This window comes from Trichoderma camerunense (assembly GCF_050948025.1).
Source record: "Trichoderma camerunense strain CBS 138272 chromosome Unknown V8C40scaffold_13, whole genome shotgun sequence".
Classification (NCBI taxonomy): domain Eukaryota; kingdom Fungi; phylum Ascomycota; class Sordariomycetes; order Hypocreales; family Hypocreaceae; genus Trichoderma; species Trichoderma camerunense.
Genome location: NW_028145357.1, coordinates 939,337 through 959,968, shown reverse-complemented (window position 1 = coordinate 959,968; position 20,632 = coordinate 939,337). Strand labels below are relative to the sequence as shown.

Genomic DNA, 20,632 nt, shown 5'->3' with positions numbered 1-20,632 from the left:
TTGGAGTCACTGTGCTAGAGGCGGGCATGCGGGGCGGGTGCGGATGTGTTGCTGTTATGTAGTAACGACACAACGGAGCTGACATGTGCAAGACCGCCTTGAGTCGCAGAGTTCGCCGAATCTGTCCCCGAGCACCAGGCGGACGATAACCGACTCCCTCCGCAAAGTCCCCAGAAACCCTTACAAGTGAGAGGTACCTCCGCAGAATCGCTCCACCCATCCCCGACCGTGGCCGCCAGCAGCAGTTTTCCTCCGAACCTCCCCCGCCGCAATTCCAAGGCCGTACTCAAGCTCTTTCGTTCTGTTCTCGCCACCGACTGTCCGCAATGCACCGTTATTCTGAGAAGGAGTTGTACTTCAATTGCGCTGGGCGCAAGGGTGACATACGACCAATCATGCTTCCACAACTGCGGACTTCGTATGGAGTTCATATCCGATTCTGCCGCCTCGAACCTACAGCTTCCGCGTACATCCATCTGCTCATGTTAGCCGCTGGCGGAACAGTATAAAATACACGGGACGCATCAAAATCAATAGACTGTTCTTTGAATGCATCAATTGTAATGTACTGCTTACTCTTGTTATTTCTATATTCGCCCCTCACCTCCCCATTCCAGGACGTTTCGCACAAGACAAGATGAGTCTAGGCCTGAAGATCTTTCACAAGACGCCTTACCCGGCCATTGACCCCAAAAAACCCAAACTCAGTCAGGCAGGCAAGACAGTTCTCGTGACTGGAGGAAATGGCGGTATCGGCCTTGCTATTGCCAGGAACTTCATCACCGCTGGCGCCAGGCGTGTTATCATCGTTGGCCGCGGTAGGGAGAAGGTCGAGCTCGCTGCTTCCCGGCTCATGGCAGAGGGCCAGGCGATCGAGTCCTCCACCATTGTGGACGGACGCATCTGCGACACGAGTGATATTGATGCGACTGCGGCTCTTTGGGATCGTCTGGCAGGGGATGGCATCGTTGTTGATGTTGTTGTCATGAACGCCGCATCTTTTGGAGATGCAAAGTCGCTGTTGGAAGCAGGCCGCGATCGGGTCTGGCAGTCATATGTCACCAACGTCCAATCCCACCTTGACTTTGCGGAGCGACTGTATAAACAAAAGGGACAAGGTGCTCCTGGACGGAAGGTAATGTTGGATCTCTTCGTGTGGCGAAACAACTGCTAATAACTAGGCGGTAGTATCTGATTAATATTTCCACAGCGGCCATATATATGTGGACCGGCGTGACCCCTCAGATTCCATCATATGGCCTGACCAAGAATTCGGGTACGGCTCTGATGCAACAGATTGCCAAAGACGTAAGGCCTGATGAGCTGCAGATCGTCAGCATCCACCCTGGCAGTGTGCTCTCAGATACTGCCCGTGCTGCTGGATTAGACGAGAGTAGTCTCGCATGGGATGATGGTGAGCTACTCCTGAGCTATCGACGCGAGACATGGTACTCTCCAAATCTCTTATCAGATTGAATATATTGACTTTGGAGCAGAAAACCTAGCTGGGCAGGCCGTCGTGTGGGCCTCAACCCCTGAGGCCGAGTTCTTGCACGGACGATTTGTTTTTGCCAACTGGGACATCGAAGAGATTATGACCGGCAGCTTTAGAATGCGGCTTGCGAATGACCCGAATTTCCTCAAAGTTGGCGTTAATGGCCTGTCTGAGAGCACGACATCTTTTCAAGTATAAAGGGTTAGTGTCACGACCCAACACTTATGGTCGTAACCATCGGCCTACTGAACAGGCACAACTGGAGTAACAATAATTCAACCAACTAATCAGGTTTGCTTGTCTTACTCACTTGACGAGCTCAACGAGCTTATGCTCTTCACGCTTGTCTAACGAGTTATAAAAGCCTAGATTTAACTAAATATATAAGTTTCATTCTCTACGAGTATTTAGAATAGTTGAATAGCTGGTTGTGAATTATAAATAATACAGGGTGATCTGTTGCTAAAGCATTGGAGGTATTCACTTAGTGGCTTCATGATAACAACGGGAGAAATGTTATGTATGACCTACTATGCCGTAGATCAAGTTCCTTACATCAAATGCGGATGGTCAACTATTATCTCTTTTGCATAGTCTTGATTCAACAACGCAAACTATAGAGAATAGCAAGATCTATCCCTAGATATTATTCCTAGAAAGTCTAAGCACCCACTTTACCGCTACCTTACTCTTTTGTGTACTCCACAGGTGGTACGTTTTGGTTATGGGATCAATATAACTTGTCTACCTTGGCATCGAATGCCGCCTTGAACTTGACCTTCCAGAAATCTGGCCCTTGATCTGAGTCATCCCACCTACCTCGGCGCTACAGCTCGTTTCGCAGTGCGAGCCAAAGAAAGGTGTCATCTTCATAGTGATTCAGCTCAAACTTCTCTGAGTCCAGGCCTTAAAATGCCCAGTGACATTTGCCTTGCTCCAAGGTGACTACGATGTTAAAAATACGGATGTTATCCCAGTTCGTCCCGACGTACTCTTCAAGATCTCTTGCCAAAGTATCGTTCTTCCGTGTATCCTCAGATTAGCCACAGGTCTGGTTTTTTAAATGTTGAATGCTTAGAGAAAGATAATGGATAATATATCCTTATATTTAGTATTTAAAAAGAAAGCAATAGCGCTGTCTACTATTTGAAATTTCCATATAGCATTTCATTATCTCTAATTCTGAGAGACATAGAGGGCAGCAACAAGACACTGAAGGGCGCTGCTCTGGCTGCTGGCCGTAGCAGAGCCAAGAACGTACGGACCGCCCCAATCAGCCCCATTAAAGCAGTCTCCTGCCTCCACAGCGAGATCATTTTGCCAAATGGACTGGGCGTTCTTTTCCAAGAACGCCTTGTAGGCAGGGAAAGGCTGGCTATGGTAGAGCTTTTGGAGATTCCTAGCAAAGACACCCTTGAACTGGAGGTTATCACCGCTGCAGCTGTGTGACAGATCGCAGCTGTCAGCAAGGATGCCGTTATTGTCAACCAGATGAGCCATGGTAGCATTGGCAATCTGACTGGCAGATGTGAGGTAAGAGGAGTCTCCCGTGGCGATATAGAGGTCTGCAAGACCACCGATGATAACACCCTGGTTGTAAGTCCAAGTTGGCTGGTTATTATCATTCACACAGGTGTTACCATTTACAGCATCATTGACAAGGCCTTGGCTGTTGATGAAGCCAACCTTTTGGAACCATGCCCAAGCTGTTTGCGCGGCACTTAGGTATGTCTGCTTTTGGCTGCTGGGGACACGGTTGGCGAGACTAGCACTGATGGCAAGGTACAGTTCTATTATTCTGTGTAAGTCTATTATATCTTCTTGTTGTCATCCGCGAGACGGAGAAGGAACTTACCATTGGGGATAGCTAACGGGTTGTCGGTCTTGGCTTCGCCTTTGAACCAAGGGAGACCACCACAGTTGAGATTGCCCCAACCAGCATTCATATCCTGCCAAATGGCAATAGACTCTGTGAGATAGTCCTGGACTCCGGTGAGATCGTAGACATCTTGCCACGCCAAACCCCACCAACCTTCATCGTCGCTACATATTTTCATTGCCCATCAGCCTACATTCAATTGTGTATCTTCCGTTAAACGAGCAAAAATACTTACTAGTGACTTGCTAGAAAGCCTTGTTCTCTCTTCCTGAATTTGCTCGGAATGCTGCTCGCTGATCCCTTGGGCACAACAATCTTACGGCCGGTGCTGTCTAATTGTATGACACCGTGAGAAGGTTGACCTCCCTTGAGATATGTGTTTTGCCACATCGCAGCGGTTCTGCTCTTGACACCACTATCGAGCTCAGCGAGGCTGGCAACCGCTGTGATCATGACACCAGCTTGCCAGAAGTAGTAGGCCCCATTAGGATAAAGGAAGAGACCGATATCTTCGTCATACCATCGGAGGAGTTGGTCACTTGAAAAATGAAGCATTAATACAAGCTCGAGGAAAAAGTCACTGGGCAGAAGGCCAGTGAAGGAAGCTCGGAAATATCAGGAAGCTTACTTAGAGCAACCAGCGTTGACATCATAGGACGTGTTATCAGCATAGGCTCCAGCCGCAACCAAGGCGGTCAAAGCAAAAAGGGTCTTTCTTGCCATAACGCATCTAAAGATTTCCAAGAAGATGTAACTAGATATAACGACAAGTCTCAAAGAACCGCCTCCCACATTAATTGATGCGGGTGCTGCGACATCTAAATTTATACCTACCTATGTCCCTTTATCCCTTTAAGATTCATAGTAAATCTATTAAGGAAATGATGTTCCTTCAATGAAAGAATAAAGTACCCCATACTTCAGTGCAATTCACGCATGTGTGAGTATATTTGTGAAACGTTGTATTCCGGTATGCCGTGGTCACGAGGAACCTAGGCAACAAGCGAAACAACTCCCTGTACTATAGGCCATATACCAGACAGGGGAGCCGGCAGGCTATCAATATGAAAAGCATGTATACCATTCTTTTACAATCCTCTTATAGCTTGCATTAGTATTGATTCAGCCTGTTTGTGAAGGCCCGATGTTAATACTATAGCGAGCAGTTGTCAGCCCACTTTTGGGCACTCATGTCAAGGCTAACAATCCTACTGACAAATGATCGTCAAGGCGCAGTTTATATGCGATGGTTACATTCGACTTGTATATCCCTGCAGCTCCACTTCATCGTTCTTCTCTGCTTCGATTATGCGCACGTATGACAAATACTTCATGTGTATAAAGCTTGAACTTGCTGAGAGATAACGGTAACGAGCCACGTAGAAAGTACTACTAAATTACAGTAGAGCCTGTAAAATAGCGTCAGGCGACTGGTGTGCCATGAGAAAAGTATGAACGCCTCCAATGGGCAGGCATCAAGACATTGGATAACGGTACATACATCATCCACGGCGCCATTAGGCGCTAGCCAGTCATGTATTGACGCAAGATACCACCAAATGGATTTTCCTTCCTAATATAGACAAGTAACATTTATGCATCCGATTTCAATTGCTCCTGTCGTGGCCTAGCCATTGAATGTTTGCATGCTCTCATTGGTGCGGGAGTTTTTCTCATATCCCACGTCAATTTGCGGGGGAGACCCCAGTAGTTGGATTGTTTTAGGGACTACATTTGAAGAAATTGAGAACGGATGTTATAATAAGAAAACTCAAACTCTTTTCACGTCTACCTTTGATCCCATTACGTATCATTTACATACCGAAACAAATGAATTCGATACGATGGTGGGGGAAAAAATAGAGACGGTAAACCAAATAGAGCCCCTAACAGTATCTTGTTTACACTACTAGGACTAACAAGCGGAATTTCACCTGCTAATGAGGGGCAATTGACTGTGCAATCATTAACTATTAATACCAGCATTAAAAGACACGAAGAATTTCTTTTTTAGGCCAGCTCAAGGTGGAAGGTGTTGGCAAGTACCTGTTTGTCTATATTCCTTTGTCCCACATATTCAGTAGAAGCTAGGCCGAACACTGCAATTCTGAATCCTTCTATTTGCCAAAAATCCTCTCAACAATACTCTGCAAAGTTATTGTGGCTGCCTAATGCTACTGAAATCCAGGGTATCGATTACATTTCCCGGTGATTCGAAAACGATAGTTTCAACGCCTAGGCCATTCCACTAAGCCCCCAATTGTAATTTAAGGGACAGTGTCAACAATTTGTAAGTTTTCAATTGGTTATCGTACTCATTCGGTATGTCTTATTAAATATATGATAAATGAGAAATGTCAGATTAATACTATCCCTGCTGCTCAAACTGTTTAACTAAAGAGACTAGTATAGAAAAAGCGAACAATTGCTCCCTAAGCTTTTTGGCTTCCTGATTTAACTAATGCCCCAATGTATTAAAGGAAAAGCTATCCCCACGATCTCTGCACTTCTTTTGTATATTGTATCCCTTGAACTCCCTTCGTAATTGTATATTATGCAGACAAAGAGATTCGCTGCACTGGCAGTGGCCATGGGCCAGTTCATAGTAGGAGCATCTGCCAACTCGGGTTACGCAGGAAGTTGCACAAATATACAAATATATCCACCGGATGGCAACACCAACTACTGGAAGATTGCTGCAGATTGCAAAAATAACGCAGGGCAGACTAATCTTAATACCAAAATCAACATCGATTCATGTTTTAGCAACTCAAACGGATCTCTTGTTGCTCAGCTAGAGTAAGAACTACCTTTCAACGTCAATCAGTTTAGAAGACATTACTCACATGCATCTATAGTGGTTCTTTTGGGTTGTCTTGTACGAATATAATACTCACGGGCACGGTTCTCAGCGCCAGTTGTCGCAACCAAGGAGGCGCCAGTGTCGATACGTCAATAGATACAAGTAAGTTGATTACAAGCATAACATGCTATTGCTTCTATTGTTTTATTAATATTATTACAAAGATAATGTTATTGGAAATGCAAATGGTGCCCTGTATTGCTTTAACCAGGGAAATTTATAAAGGGGGGAGGTCAGATTCTGTTGCTACAGCTCCCGATTCTTACACAACTGAAAGATAATATCTTAGTGTGAATGGGAAGAGAATACAAAATCATCTAAACCTTGGACAGAATGCCGTCTTTATTAACAAATACAAGCTCGTAGGAACTTATTATCTAAGTTACTCTAGACAAGAGGTTTATTATACCAATAGTACGCGTAACTAGTCACAATGAGTTAAGCTATACTGCATGTTGAACGCTTGAGTGTCTGTTGTGAGATCATTATCTGCCTTCGAGGGCACCTGATTTGTATCTTGGAGTTGCAACTGTATGTTCTTTACCATTGGCCAAAGCAGCCTAGCAGTAAAAGTTGAATACTGTTTATTCTCCCTTTCACCTTACAACGAAGTGACAGCTTGCCTCGCTCTATCATTATCGTGTTCTTCCTCCAAAAATCGTATAGTAAGGGCCCATGACTGTTTAGCTCTCCGGGCATATTGCTCTGGGATAGTTGGGTCGCCACCAAAAAGTTTCCTGTTGAATATCTCCATGCTTGCCCAGCCACAATAACCAATGTGCTGGACCAGAATAGCAAGAATTCTGCCGATCGGGAGATATCCCTCGTTCTCAAATGGGAATAATCGGTAATTCCTTGACCAGCTCATCCTGGGTGGCATTTTTTCATCCCAGAACTCATGTCCCGGACCAAGAGGCGGGGATAATTTCTCTGCATCTCCAATCTGGATGTAAAAAATCTTTTGAGGATCAAGCTCTTGTATCATCCTTTCCAGTGTAGCTGTGAGGCCAGCCTCTCCATTGTGAAGGCATCCAAAGGCTGAAGTTGGATCTCCCCAGACTCTTGCAGCGATATGGAACGTGTCGATACAAATGCCAAGGTTGGACATGTTTACCCGCTTGACTACCTCCCAAGTGGTTTCCCACGTGTCTATATGTGTCCCCCATGAGACTCCCTCGTAGGCTAATCGTATGGGGGGACTTTCCTTTAGTCCAAGGATTGCAGCTTCTTTGAGGTCCTCCACAATGCGGCCTAGATCTCCAGTTGTGTCATGTTGCTGAAAATTGGTTGGTATCTGGATGAGGTCAGTACCTAATGCGTGGGAGATGTTGAACCATAGTCTGAGTCTCTTAAACGCATCAATTCGTGCACTATCAGATGTAAGACCATCAAAAAACAGAAACGGCTGGAGGCAGACAACAAAAATCCCGTTCTGATCGCAAACTTCCTTGGTCTCCACGGCGGCTTGAAGTAAGCTCTGATGATCTACAACTCCGGCTGTGGCATAGGCATGCGCTTCAAGACACCCAAAATAGACTTCAACACCTTTGAAAGAGTGCAATGCAGCGATTCTAATCTTCTCCAGAATAGAGTGACCAGCTGAGGCGCTGCCCAGAGCCATCGTCGCGATTGCTGGGCTGAGGTTTATAGTAGGGAATGACTTCGTCGCCATTTTTGCGTCTAAAGAAGAAAGAAACAATAGTGAAGACAAATTCAATGGGATTCTATCTTGTAGAGTATTCAAGGTTGGATCTATCCAAAAAGCTTTACTTACCTAGACGACCGGCAGCAGCTGTTTAGACACTAGATGTACGACATTAATGTCGGGTAGCCGTTTCGGAAAAGTCTATACCCGGCACCACAAGATAGTACGAGCCAAGGATCAATCCACTCTTGGGAAGTACGAGGACATTCGGGTGAGAATAATCCCATGTCCATGATAGCCCTTGAATCGGAAAAGTGAACCTTCACCCCCGTAAATGTTTTCTAGATAGAAGAAATACACCTCGCTCATATCCTTCAACAGCAACTCCATTTAACGCGAAGCGATGAAGTTATCTCTGAATAAGCACAAGGCTGGGTTTTTATAAAACTCAAAAAGTCATCTCTTAATAATGACAACTAAACTGGCCGTCTTGTAACCTTGCTAGTTTATTCCTCATCATGAGTCAACGTGGCGAATCGTTCGCAGGGCAGCTGTACCTGCTTGGCAAAGGCATTTCACACTCCTTATCTCCGCAGTTTCACAATCAACTTTTCGCCACTCTCGGACTACCTTGGAAGTTTCAACTTTTAGACACGTCTGCCCCAGAAGACCTAATCCCTCTGATGCGAGACCCTGCATTTGTTGGAGCGTCTGTTACTATGCCACACAAGGTCGCAATTATGAAACACGTCGACTGCTTCACAGATGCGGCTAAGCTGACGCAGGCTGTCAACCATATATACGTTGAACAGGATTCACAAACCAATCGAAAGACGATAGTTGGGACAAATACGGATTGCGTTGGTATATGCAATGCCCTTATTGCAGCTCAACCAAAGGTCATTCAAATTACTCGTGGTCGACATGGTATGGTTATTGGAGGTGGTGGCGCCTGCAGAGCCGCGATTTACGCGCTTCGCAAGATGTTGGGCTGCAGCGAGATTTACCTTGTTAATAGAGATATCAAAGAGTTGGAGCAGGTTTTACGTTCTTTCGAAATTGCTGGGTTTGATGCAAGATGCATTTGTATCCGCACCCTCGACCAGGCAATGACACTTGAGGCACCAGCCGTCATTATAAGTACAATCCCAGATATCACCCCGCAATCAGACGGCGAAATTCTGGTTAGGGATTTGACAACAGCCTTTCTTGACAAGCCTTGCAAGGGGATTCTATTGGATATGTGCTACCACCCCTCTCCACAAACACAGATAATTTCCTTGGCGAGACAACATGGATGGACGGTAGTATCGGGCGTTGAAATGTTTCTCTTCCAAGCCGTTGAAGCTTGTTCAATTTGGACTCATGTAGCTGTCGATCAGTTGCCAATTACAGACGCGTGGTCGAGTATCCTATCTCTTGTTAAATAGAAAGAAGGCGTGGCTCAATTTCTGTAATTAGAACATATGTCAAGATAGTATGACAACCATTCCCTGATTACTTTATCCTTAGTTATATGAAGAAGCAGGTGGGAACTGTAAGCTAATTCGATATTGGATATTGTCAAGATATTTCTCAGTCATACGATCCTACTTCGCCCTGGCTAAAGCTTACTTGTCTCTTTGTACGAATATAGGCCGGAAGTCCTCACCCAGAACAGCAAGTAAGAGACTGTTGCTACCAAAATCTGAAATCCCTGAGAGACTTCATCCTGCTTTGTGTGGAGTAGTTCGTCTTGCAGCAACCCATAGCTTTGGGAAACCCCTTGACTTTCCCCGTTCAACCAGGCCTGTACATTTGTTCAAAAGCATTGGCGTCGAATCCGAGCTCCCGTAGCCCAGCTTCGGGCCATACCCCTGACCAGTGTAGTATATCATCTTCAGCGAGTTTATAATACAATTCGTGATTCTCTATTTCCGATAAGGCTGGGTCCAGCACGTCGAGACTCCCAATTGTATCATGAGACGGTGAACTCATATCAACCACCGGCGAGTTTGCCACCTGATGAGAATTTTGAGGCCACCCTAGAATATTTTCTGTAGTATTTATACCGGCGGCATTGACGACTGGCAATGGACGCATACTGCAGCCTCTCATTTGTGGTGCTACGCTTATGCACATGCTAGAATCTGCGTATCCAAAAAATTCATCATTAATACCAGGCGCCGCGCAACTTGCTAAGTCTGTCCGTTGTGCAGGCTTAATCAGGGACAGCAGATTCGTTTGGACGCGTTGAAATGCTGGCCAAAACTTACTGACCTCCTGCATTGAATCTGCAAAGGCCTCGATTGTCGGCATGAAGTCCTTGCCTTTCAATTCTTGCAGATCTCTCGCGGTTCGAGACATGCACTCAATCATTTGATCGTAAATTGCAAGCAGCAGTACTGGTGTCCGTTCTGGCTTATGAATCCGATGGAATTCTTGCAAGGCAATGGATACCTTAGCAAAGCAATCAAATATGTCATCGGTCTCCGGTGAACCGATGTCTGGGACAGATTCGACTTGTGATGCGCTCAACTTCGCGCTTTTTTCAGCTTGTATAGCACATTGGATTGCCGTATAGCTCAGGAAGAAATGCGGATACGCTGAACGGGCTGGTTGCGGCTGAAGTTCAGCCATCCTAGACTGGACATTGGCCAAGAGAGTAGCATTGGAGGACTCGGAATGGATCAGGTCGGATTTGGTAGTGGATATTGCTTCCAGACAGCTGATTGCGCGTGACAGAGTGTTAAATGTGCTTGCAATTCTGCCTGGAATCTCATTATACTGCTGAGCAACCTCGTCTGCCTGACCAAACACCTTTGGATTCTCCCACTCTTCCAGCCCGTCTTCGGGGAGAGATGCATGGCACTGCCTTCTTTCGAAAATCCGCAAAGCTTCGGTGCGCAAAGTAAGTAATGTTTCAAGAATTGAGAGGCCAACCAAAAGGTGGGATCTCCTTGTTGAGAATGCACCAATGCATCCTGCCTTCAGGCCGCTCGGTGTCGTGCGCCGCTCTAGGTAGCTCATTAGTCGAGATGCATGGCCAACGAGAAGCCAGCACGACTTCAACCTGTTGTAGCCCATATTCATCATTGCCAAAATAAGCAACGCCTGTATGTGTCCGAAGTCATGAGAGGCTTCCTCAGTTGGTATCAAAGCTCGTGCCTTTTGATAAAGCGGTTGCTGGGAAAGATCGATATGTGCCACAGTCTCAGTTGACGCTGTCTGGCATGATTCAAAAGCAAGAGTGGCCCAGAGGACGGCGGTCTGACCGTCCCGAGAACCCTCCGTATGTCGGTGATACTGATGAAAAGTTCTTAATAGCTCATGGGGTTCCAGTATTGGGAACCAACAGTTCGTATATGTAAGATAAGAATCCACCATTTTTTTTGCATCCAAAGGCAGTCCGGCTAGAGCCAAATTGTGGATTGTAGAAGTGGGAAGTCTGTACTGCTTGGTCTTGCCGGAAAGTCTCTCGTTGGTGTGGACGTCTTCTTTTACGCTCATGTTACCTGATGGACTCTCAATATTAGGAAGCTCTATGTTGCACTCTGGAATTCGCCTCGGTGTGATGATCGAAGCCGCAGCGGTATGGTCACCCTCTGCACAACCACCCATTTCCATGTCATGTCCAGTGAAGAGAGTCTTCCATTTCTGTCTTTCACCTTGCTCTAACGCAGGCAGAAGTCTCTCAACGTCTTTGGCAAGCACACTTTGTTTCCAGGAGTCAAGCATGGTTTGGCTTTCGGGCACCACAATTTGCGATTCTTGGCCTGGGAAACGATTGAAGAACCTTTGGATGTCGGTAGTTAATGAGGCATCGCGCTGGATTGCAAAGCCTAAAAGTCTCTCCAGGCCTTTCACGTAGCCTTCAACAAGGCCACGCTTTCTGTTGACACTTGCGTATAAGCATCGTTGTCCCGCTGCCTTGCACGCGAGGCACTCATCACTGCCGTCGCATTTCAGCTTGCGTCGCTGACACCGCTGACATGCCTTTGATACCCGCGTCCCCATCTCTCATCAGGTCTTGAATCCTGCGGAATATGGGGAAAGAATGGATCATATCTTGGGATCAACCTTTCTTTTAGAGAGCTAGAAGCTATTGAAATGTGGAAGTCGAGCTGATAATTATTAAAGAAGCAGGGGGGCGGGCGAGCGGCGGGCGAGCCCCAGATGCAGACTCCAGGGTGTGTGGGGTGCTGCTTTCACATCACATTCGTGCTTGGCTCCAAAGTTTCCGTTAGTGTCTCGTTAGCTTGTTAACCCCCAGAGTTGTCGGCATAGGTCATTGCCGTCGCGGCTCGCCACAAAGAAGCTTTCTTACTTCGTGCTTATGTGACCTATCCTGGATTTGCAATTTTGGCATTGCCTGAAAAAAATGCTTCTCTTATCCTTTCTGTCTCCGTTAGACAGCAACTACGTTGTATGAATTGGGAAAAAGTCTTCAATTCCGTCCTCGGCAACAGATAATTGCAAAAATGGACCCTGAAGCGTCCATTATTCTGGTTGGGGTGCGTGGTGCGGGCAAGCGAACGCTGGGCCTGATTGCAGCTACTGAGTTGAACTGGAATTTTATGACGGAGGACCGTTGCTTCCAGGAGTTTACGAAGATGACTCCCGCGACCTTTGTCGAGAAATACGGGATTGAAGCCTTCCATGAGAACAGCGTGGAGGCCGTCCGCAGAGTACTTTTGACCTGTCGAGAGCGACATGTAATTGAATGCGGATGGAGCAGCTTGACATCCGATATTCACTTGTTGCTTCAAAGACTGTGCCTTACAAACCCCGTCATTCAAGTAACACGTTCGCCAAAACAAGTACAAGCTCTACTCGGACTCGATCAACAGCAAATGGCGCTTTTTACGCGAGCTGAAGAAACCCATCGAGATTGTTCAAACTATGAGTTCTACAACATACAAGACTGGACCGACGATCCCGCTACAAACGACAGGAAAGGCGACATCTCATGTTCTCCATTCCGTTTGAAAGATGCAAAAACGCACTTTTGCTCTTTCCTTGACTTGGTCCGTAGCAAAAGCGTGGAAAGACTGAGTGCATGCATAAACCGTCCACTATCTGCCATCTCTCTCACAGAGAGACGCTTCACTCATGTGGTGCGTGTTGAGCTCTCGAAACTCATACAATTACCTCCACAGCTGGACAACTTCGATTTCATTGAAGATGCTATCGAGTTAATAGACGATGTCTCCTCAATCGATGCCAACCAAATCATTGGCGAAAAAGTCGCGACGCTCCGGAGATACCTTTCTGTGCCTATAATTTACGACCTTTCTCGTCATAGAGTCGCTGCGGTGGACCGCCAAGATGATGAAGATTTTCAGGCTCGTCGCCTTTGGAGTGCGTTCCGGTTAGCTGTGGACTATGTCGTCGTCCCATTGGAAAGCATCAATCTTAGATTGAAACAAATCCTTTCAGAACGTCGATCGACTCAGCTCATAGGACACTGCGCTATTCCATTGGATGCTGACGCTATTGAAAAAGCCAGGCGCATGTACGATAGAGCCTCCGATCATGGGTTTTCTATGACCAGACTCATATTTGTCAAGGGTACTAGTACCCAGGACGAAAAAGCGTTACACGGCTGCGTCATGGCGCTCAGAAGCAGTGTTAAACTCCGCGGAGGTCCAGCTTTGATATCATATGGGCAAGGTCTTCCAGGTTCCCAGTCGGTGCTGTTATCTAATACCATTTTGACGCCTGTGCATCATCCTCACTTTCACCCAAAAGCAGACGAGCGAGATTCTCTTTTGACAACACGACAGATCATGCAACTACGATTTCAAAAAGGTCTACTTGAGACTCAGCGGATCTATTCCATTGGGAAACCCCCTCTCAGTGTTGCTCCAGCTATGGTCAAGGCAGCTTTAGATGCCACTGGCCTCAGCTTTGACTACATTCAGCAAGAAAGCCTTGGCTCTCCACCCTTTGAAGATCTTGCCATGGATAAGAAGATGGGTGGGGCAACCATCACTTATGGACTGAAAACCATCACCGCGACTTTCGTGGAAAGAAAAAGTCAGCAAGCGAGAGCAATAGGAGCCGTAAATACATTGATGCCGCTATCTACAGAGACAAACCCTGCTCCGTGTCTTTGGAATATTCATGTCAACCTACCCGGGAGCGGCGCATTACGAAGTTGGTACGGGGACAATACGGATTGGATTGGCATGACTGTGTGTATCAACCGCAATTTGTCACCCAGAAATGCCATCAATCCGGAAAAGACATCTGGGCTCGTCATCGGTAGCGGTGGTATGGCGCGTGCAGCGATATATTCCATGTTACGGCTGGGGGTCCATGCCGTCTGCGTCTTCAATCCTGTTGCACGAGATCAGAGCATCATTCCTGATCATTTCAATACAATGTTCGGTTCGCAGCAGGGAGGAGTAAAACATGTGCGGACTCTTTTGCATACACAAGAGTCATGGCCAGCCGACATGGAGCAGCCAACCATCATTGTTTCGTGTTCGGTTCCTGGAGAAAGGATAGAGCCAATCACCACAACCGCTGAAGTACCTACTCAATGGCTGCAAAGCAAGACAGGTGGCGTCATCCTAGAAATGTGCTACAAACCGTTGTTGACTCCCTTGCTACGAGAGGTGCAAAATTTGCGAGCCAGGACTGGTCAAGCTTGGGTTCTAGTAGATGGCCTTGAAATGCTGACAGAGCAAGGCAGTGTACAATTTGAATTACTGACAGGTCGCAGAGCGCCAAGGCATACAATGCTATTAGAGGCTCGGAAAGCGTACGCACAGGAAGAGCTTCTGCAGAATATCTAGCTGCTAATAAGCAGTATGGAATGAACTGAGGTTTCTTATGTACCGTTAGTATCTACTAGATATGAATAATAGCAATAACTAATGTACGTACTCAGATCGCTTAGCAGCAGGCCCTTTCATTTGTAATCTACATAGTTAGCCCGTTTCGATAAATTTGTATAATAGAAAGCTGGCTTCTCAAAGACGGGAATGATCTCACCCATATCTTGCGGACGACCCATAATTATCTCCACTAACGGAGTAGATCTATTCCGTCGAAATACAAACTGATATAATCTTGGAGGGCATTAATAATAAAGGCTCAATCACTCTCACGACATTGGTTGGTGGAATTCCTCGCATGTATGCCACGTTTTGTCACGAGACGTATTAAGTTGGCTTAAGACTGTTGTTAGCTTTGTAGCCTTTGCCTTGTTTTGGGAGAAACGGACAAGGTCTTCACCCATATCTCAATATGTCTTCCACTCGGATATCACAGAACCTTTTAACAGCCTTACTTAAGCATTTATTAGCTTTCTGCTCAAAGATTTTTTTGAGCTATTGTCTAATATCAGAGGGTCTTAGGGCCGGCTCTGCGCCATGTGTCCAAGTCTAATGGTTGCTACTTCCTACGATTGGGGAGGCCGAGTTTAAGGAAGCCACCGCACTATAGTAAAAAACAGAATCAGGACCGTGATCATTTCAAGGCTTGTGCCGCAAGTAGCTATCCAAACTCGTGTTTAGAGACTAGGCAATGCCACTTCATGTAGCATGTTCGTCGTGTGTGACTGAGATCTCTTTGGCGCCCGAACTATCGGCAGCCTCAGCATCATCCAGGGCTTTGCTTGAACCTTTCTTGAGCATGTCCCTCAGTTGATCAGCCACTTTGGTCCCATCTGAGAGATCGCCGTGAAGAAGCTGTTCCTTTGATCTGGCTTTCTTGTCCATGAACACCCAAACCGTCCGCTCCGGCGTGAACAAAGTATCAATTTCTTCTCTGATCATAAATGTAAGCTGAGATGCCAAGGGGGTCTTCGTGGAGGTGTCTGACTTACAGTGTCCTTCTCGCTGTTTCTGGAAATAACAGATAGCAAATTGTCATATTAAAGTAGCATATCGCAGCAAAAATCAAGTAGATTCTCCATGAGGCCTGGTTCAACGCTGTAGGTATATAAAGCCCCAGCCAGAAGTTCACAAGCCAGTTGCTGGCAAACGCCAAAGCAGTACCACGTCCTCGAGCTCGTAAAGAGAAGATCTCCTGTGGGTAGGTCTGGCCCACACAGGCATACAGCAAACCAAACGAGCACATATACAAGTACATGAAAGCAATGGCTGCTCTTGAAGCGGCCTTGTCGTGGAAAGTGAATGTTACTGCCTGTGTAACATTGTCGAAATGTGGATTTCCGTAGCTCTTCAAAAGAGCTCCGACCACGATGAAACAAGTACCCATGCAAAGAGGGCCGAAAATCTAAGCAAACTCTCATTTTAGCAAATGAATTACAAAGCATGAGAGTAAATGCCTACCATCTGAGTTCGACGACCAAGATCATCAGCAAACCACATCAACACACTAGTCGTCACCAAAAGTAGGGCGCCGTTGATTGCATTTGCTAAGAGAGATGCCTGCGTATCGCTAACGCCCGCTTGAGAGAAGACTTTCGGCGCGTAGTATAGACAGATATTGACCCCTGCAAGCTCGTGCAGGAATAGTAAGCCGACGCCAAGATAAGTTCTGCGTCGGTCCTGTCGACTAGAAACGAGGGCAAATAGTGAAGGAGGTTCAAGTCTCTTATCGTAGTCGATAATCACCTGAATCTCAGCGAGTTCTGCCGCAACTTCCAAATCATTAATATCGTTATGGCCTCGAAGCTTTGCTAAAGCTTCAAGGGCTTCCTCATTCCTATCTTGAGTTACCAACCAGCGTGGAGATTCCGGTCGGAAAACCATCAGTGGTAAAATGACGAGAACCGGAAGCAGCTGCAGTGCCAATGGCAACCTCCAGGCTGCTGTCCCAGACAACTTGGCAGTGCCATATTGCACCTAGCCAGGATGTCAGTAACAGTCTTTATCGTCATTTTCAGGGAGTAGAGATATTACCCAGTAAGTGAGAAAGAGACCAAGGGCTGTGCCGGAATTGAGATTTCCTCCTAGCCGTCCTCTAACATGGACGGGGGCAATCTCAGTTGTATATCTGGAATTCCATGAGCAATTTTATGACAATCAGTGTGTTTCCAAAAGAAACTTACAGTGGAATAGTCGTTATGAGAGCTCCTGCGCCAAGACCGTTGACCACTCTACCAACGATGAACATTGCCTGATTTTGGGCTGCAATGACGAGTACTTGTCCAATAATGTACACCACTCCCCCCAGATAGATTGTCTTCTTTCGACCAAATCTATCTGCCGTCAAAAAGCCAGTAAACATAGAACCCCCCAGTTCTCCCGCGATGAGAGCTGCAGTCATTGATCCCTGACGAAAAGGCGAAGGGTAATTGAAGTATTTATTGAACTGCGGCATCGCCAACAGCCCGCCAATGGAGCCTACCTCCCATCCCTGTGTGACCCCTTGGAGTAAAATTGGGGTCGCGAGGAGGATGAAGTCTATAAAAGAGAGTTGTCGATTCATGATGCGATATCCTCAGTATTTACATATTAAGCAATGGCGGAAGACGCTCAAGAATAAATGACACAGCATAGGCGCGGCGACAACTACGAGTTATACATCTTCTATCGCTAACATGCAAATTCAAGACACAAGGAGAAGAAAAAATGCAGGAAGGTAGCTTGATTGGACGGGAAAGGAAAAAGTCCAACTCGTACGACAAAGGTCATGGGTAGTAATCGTAAATGGCTGTAAATTGACTTTATCCTTATCTTTTCCGTCGATACGACCCAATTTTTGGACATGTGTGGCGGTGACGACCACATAAAGAAGATACAATCTGAATACCCAGATTTTATTCACATTCAACAGGTATTATCGCACTCTCCGCCTTGATACCGCTCCGCTGTTCACCAAACTTGTCGGATAAATCTCAGCCATATTTATACCTCCTTGCTTCACAGCGCTGAATCATTGCAATTGTTCGATAACTCGAGCACATAATAGCCAAAACTCTAGAACTATTTTCTCTACCACTTTTACATCATCACGTCATTCGAGATGCTAGCTCAAGAGAAGTATGTTTCTAAACTTCGCGGACATCGCGTACTCATTTTCGGAGGGTCGTCAGGCGTCGGGCTAGCCGTGGCCGAAGGTGTTATCGAATTTGGCGGTCATGCAATTATATCGTCGTCGCAGCAGAGCCGCGTAGACCAGGCAGTAGAACGTCTGAAGTCTCGTTATCCAAATGCCAAAAGCTCAGTAGCTGGCAGCGCCTGCAATCTGCTCTCTCCGAACCTTGAGAATTCTCTTCATGAGCTGTTCAAGAAACACGGAAAGGTGGACCATATTATCTTCACAGCAGGAGACAGTCTTTATCTGCCCAGCATTCAGGACTGGAGTCTCGATGCAATCATCGACGCTGGCAGAGTCCGTTTCTTTGCCCCCCTCATTGTAACCAAGGTTGGCTCGCAATACCTGAATCCTGGTCCTCGATCCTCAATTACCTTCACCGGAGCGGCATTAACGCAAAAGCCCCGTCCTGGATGGGCTGTTACGACTGCGTATGCTTCTGCCATGCACGGCCTCGTTAAAGCTCTGGCTATTGACTTGAAGCCGGCCCGTGTCAACGTAGTCGATCCATTCGCTACCAGGACCGAAATGTGGGGTGACAAGACGGAAGCGGAATTAGAGGAGATAGGCAAGGACATCGCTAAGGACACCTTGACTGGAATCTTCGCGTATGCTGAGGATGTAGCAGTAAGGCCACAGTATATCCTTTGCAAACGTTTTCAGAAAGAGGCTAATTCGCAGCGCAGGAGGCCTATTTATACACTATGAAAGATGCAAATGTGACTGGAACAGTGATAGGGACAAATAGCGGTTGGCCGTTGGCTTCAAGGAGCGCAGAATAGTGTCAAAGATCAAAGACTCTCAATCAATGACAGAGAGTGTTTCTGACATCGGATATTCAGCAGGTAGCAAGTACTCTAATAGAGACGGACTCTGTTTCTTAATGCCCCTAGTAACCGTTCATGTCTATGTATAAATCATCTCCATGTATAAATTTTCCATCTTCATTATTAACTGTTCAGGTCTATTGCAGTATGACAGCTCCTCAAACTAATTGTAGACGGCTGGTTTTGCTAGTATATTTATATAATCGACAGCTAATCTAATGCCGGGCCAGTATAGCGTTCTCTTTCGAGGCTTGCAAGGACAAATGCGGATGTTCCAAGAACACTGTCTTGTTGAATGGGGCGACTAAGGTAATACTGATCTTTTCATTAGTAAGAGGCCACTGTGGTGTCAAGCAGAAGGAGGAAGCCTTACATCATATGACGCAGGAGAATTCAAACTGCAGACATCGACAGTTCCATTGAACCCAAGAGTTCCATCATCGCGCTTGACAACAAACTTCCGCACAATCGCATCGTAAGCTTCGCATGCTGCCTTTTCAATGTTATCGTCGGGCAAAAGCCTTTCAAGAAAGCCCAACCGTGACCCACGAAGGATAACAAAGACGAAAATAGAAGAGCAGCTTGATTCAATATAGTTGCCTGGCAGATCGGGGCTACACATGAGCTGCCACCAGCCGTTCGATTGTGAATCACGACAATGCACGACCTTTTTAATCAAGTACTGAAATTTCGATTTCAAGTCCTCCCATTTGGAGCTGTCTTTGGACATCGTAGGAGACTCAAGTGCTGCTAGAAGCGCAAGTGTCAACCAGGCAAGAGAGCGGCCCCATACAAACGGGCTTGCACCGTTTTTGTTATGTGACCATTCATACTTTTGAGAAGAGTCATAACCGTGAACAAAGAGCCCACTCGGTTCGTGAAAACAGTGCTTCCATAGGAGATTAATCTGCTGTAGTATCTCACATACTGCGTTGTCGGCTTCGTCGATGCCTCGTCGACCACTATAGTCAAGCATGAAAGGAACAAGCATGTACATGCCATCCAGATAACTCAAGTCTGGATAATGAAAGTACCATAAGCCCCCTACGCGTTGGATCCTGTCAGCTTGAAAGTACGACGCGGGATCGATGGTACGTACCAAAGTGATTCCTAGGCTGCAGGTCAATTGACTCTCTGAGGGCATCCAAGGCGTTCTTATATAACTCGTCTTTTGATCTTTCATACCTGTTACCGAAATCAGTTGATTGCAGTCTGTGATTATTGATTATTCTTGATGTCTCATACTGGAAAGAGAGTCCGCGTCCTAAGGATAAGCGGTCTAAGGAGAAGGTCACGTTTCTCTTTGCATCGAGAACTAGGCTTGCTGCCTTCCGTGCGCCGCACTCCAAGTAATCCAACACTCGTTCCCTTTGCTCTACCATATCATCCAGCCCATTCGCGCTCAGAATTTCCAGAAGTGCCGTTTGAAAGAAGCCGATGCGAAGCCACTGGCCCGAATCTCCATCTGGTGACGCGAGACCCTGTTCCCTTGCTATGACACTTTCAGCCATCCAGATGGAGTAGGGCTTGGACTGGGACGTCCCACCGCCAGTATCTGTACCATGAGACGTCATTATTTACGTGCTTCGTTGTGCGTCAATACAAATCCATTGAGCCGTGAAGATGGTCAAGAAGGATTTTTTTTTAGAATAATTATACGAAGCAATAGCTACTAGGTGATGACAGCCATTAATCTTCCAGAAGAAGTCGGCCAGACTCTGGAGATGGAATTAATCATATCCGTAGCGTAGAATTGTGGAGGCAGTGCTTTTATCCGCTGCCAAAATGTAGTTTCGAATCATGGTTTCGCACACGCATGGCTGGGGCCTTGGAAAGCTTCAAAAATTTGCATTATGTATGTATTAAGCTAGCTGTATGCAGACCAAAACTCCGCAGAGACAAACAGCCGCACTGCCTTTATTGAACG

The 20,632-nt window shown here is 46.4% G+C and overlaps 10 protein-coding genes across 10 annotated transcripts; 5 read left to right on the top strand and 5 right to left on the bottom strand.

Moving 5' to 3' along the window:
* Positions 1 to 637: 637 nt before the first annotated feature.
* Positions 638 to 1,775, top strand: V8C40DRAFT_280913 (SDR family NAD(P)-dependent oxidoreductase; the record flags this gene model as incomplete). Its single annotated transcript, XM_083221487.1, has 3 exons — positions 638 to 1,135; positions 1,189 to 1,414; positions 1,497 to 1,775. 3 exons carry the CDS (start codon positions 638 to 640, stop codon positions 1,691 to 1,693), a joined length of 921 nt encoding a protein of 306 aa, XP_083071395.1. The 3' UTR covers positions 1,694 to 1,775.
* A 794-nt stretch (positions 1,776 to 2,569) lies between these two features.
* Positions 2,570 to 4,415, bottom strand: V8C40DRAFT_55076 (glycoside hydrolase family 76 protein). Its single transcript, XM_083223116.1, has 4 exons — positions 4,003 to 4,415; positions 3,610 to 3,912; positions 3,351 to 3,538; positions 2,570 to 3,285 (listed from the first exon to the last, which is right to left on the bottom strand). The coding sequence occupies exons 1-4, from the start codon at positions 4,095 to 4,097 to the stop codon at positions 2,672 to 2,674; spliced, it is 1,200 nt and encodes a 399-aa protein (XP_083071394.1). The 5' UTR covers positions 4,098 to 4,415; the 3' UTR covers positions 2,570 to 2,671.
* A 1,285-nt stretch (positions 4,416 to 5,700) lies between these two features.
* Positions 5,701 to 6,668, top strand: V8C40DRAFT_250516 (CVNH domain-containing protein). Its single transcript, XM_083216995.1, has 4 exons — positions 5,701 to 5,730; positions 5,787 to 6,173; positions 6,233 to 6,339; positions 6,402 to 6,668. Exons 2-4 carry the CDS (start codon positions 5,929 to 5,931, stop codon positions 6,458 to 6,460), a joined length of 411 nt encoding a protein of 136 aa, XP_083071393.1. The 5' UTR covers positions 5,701 to 5,730; positions 5,787 to 5,928; the 3' UTR covers positions 6,461 to 6,668.
* A 170-nt stretch (positions 6,669 to 6,838) lies between these two features.
* On the bottom strand, positions 6,839 to 7,909 carry V8C40DRAFT_267911 (sugar phosphate isomerase/epimerase family protein; the record flags this gene model as incomplete). The annotated part of the gene is made up of 1 exon (XM_083219915.1): positions 6,839 to 7,909. One exon carries the CDS (start codon positions 7,907 to 7,909, stop codon positions 6,839 to 6,841), a length of 1,071 nt encoding a protein of 356 aa, XP_083071392.1.
* Positions 7,910 to 8,400: 491 nt separating this feature from the next.
* On the top strand, positions 8,401 to 9,312 carry V8C40DRAFT_276087 (shikimate dehydrogenase family protein; the record flags this gene model as incomplete). Its single annotated transcript, XM_083220801.1, has 1 exon — positions 8,401 to 9,312. One exon carries the CDS (start codon positions 8,401 to 8,403, stop codon positions 9,310 to 9,312), a length of 912 nt encoding a protein of 303 aa, XP_083071391.1.
* A 722-nt stretch (positions 9,313 to 10,034) lies between these two features.
* On the bottom strand, positions 10,035 to 11,878 carry V8C40DRAFT_267910 (Zn(II)2Cys6 transcription factor; the record flags this gene model as incomplete). Its single annotated transcript, XM_083219914.1, has 2 exons — positions 10,035 to 10,081; positions 10,138 to 11,878. 2 exons carry the CDS (start codon positions 11,876 to 11,878, stop codon positions 10,035 to 10,037), a joined length of 1,788 nt encoding a protein of 595 aa, XP_083071390.1.
* A 330-nt stretch (positions 11,879 to 12,208) lies between these two features.
* Positions 12,209 to 14,720, top strand: V8C40DRAFT_55070 (uncharacterized protein). Its single transcript, XM_083223115.1, has one exon. The coding sequence runs from the start codon at positions 12,343 to 12,345 to the stop codon at positions 14,662 to 14,664; it is 2,322 nt and encodes a 773-aa protein (XP_083071389.1). The 5' UTR covers positions 12,209 to 12,342; the 3' UTR covers positions 14,665 to 14,720.
* Positions 14,721 to 15,405: 685 nt separating this feature from the next.
* Positions 15,406 to 17,269, bottom strand: V8C40DRAFT_276085 (general substrate transporter; the record flags this gene model as incomplete). The annotated part of the gene is made up of 5 exons (XM_083220800.1): positions 15,406 to 15,640; positions 15,699 to 16,111; positions 16,168 to 16,683; positions 16,741 to 16,834; positions 16,890 to 17,269. 5 exons carry the CDS (start codon positions 17,267 to 17,269, stop codon positions 15,406 to 15,408), a joined length of 1,638 nt encoding a protein of 545 aa, XP_083071388.1.
* A 537-nt stretch (positions 17,270 to 17,806) lies between these two features.
* Positions 17,807 to 18,586, top strand: V8C40DRAFT_280912 (SDR family NAD(P)-dependent oxidoreductase; the record flags this gene model as incomplete). Its single annotated transcript, XM_083221486.1, has 1 exon — positions 17,807 to 18,586. One exon carries the CDS (start codon positions 17,807 to 17,809, stop codon positions 18,584 to 18,586), a length of 780 nt encoding a protein of 259 aa, XP_083071387.1.
* Positions 18,587 to 18,915: 329 nt separating this feature from the next.
* V8C40DRAFT_267906 (Six-hairpin glycosidase-like protein) lies at positions 18,916 to 20,279 on the bottom strand (the record flags this gene model as incomplete). The annotated part of the gene is made up of 4 exons (XM_083219913.1): positions 18,916 to 19,020; positions 19,079 to 19,749; positions 19,805 to 19,890; positions 19,951 to 20,279. The coding sequence occupies 4 exons, from the start codon at positions 20,277 to 20,279 to the stop codon at positions 18,916 to 18,918; spliced, it is 1,191 nt and encodes a 396-aa protein (XP_083071386.1).
* Between the last annotated feature and the right edge of the window lie 353 nt (positions 20,280 to 20,632).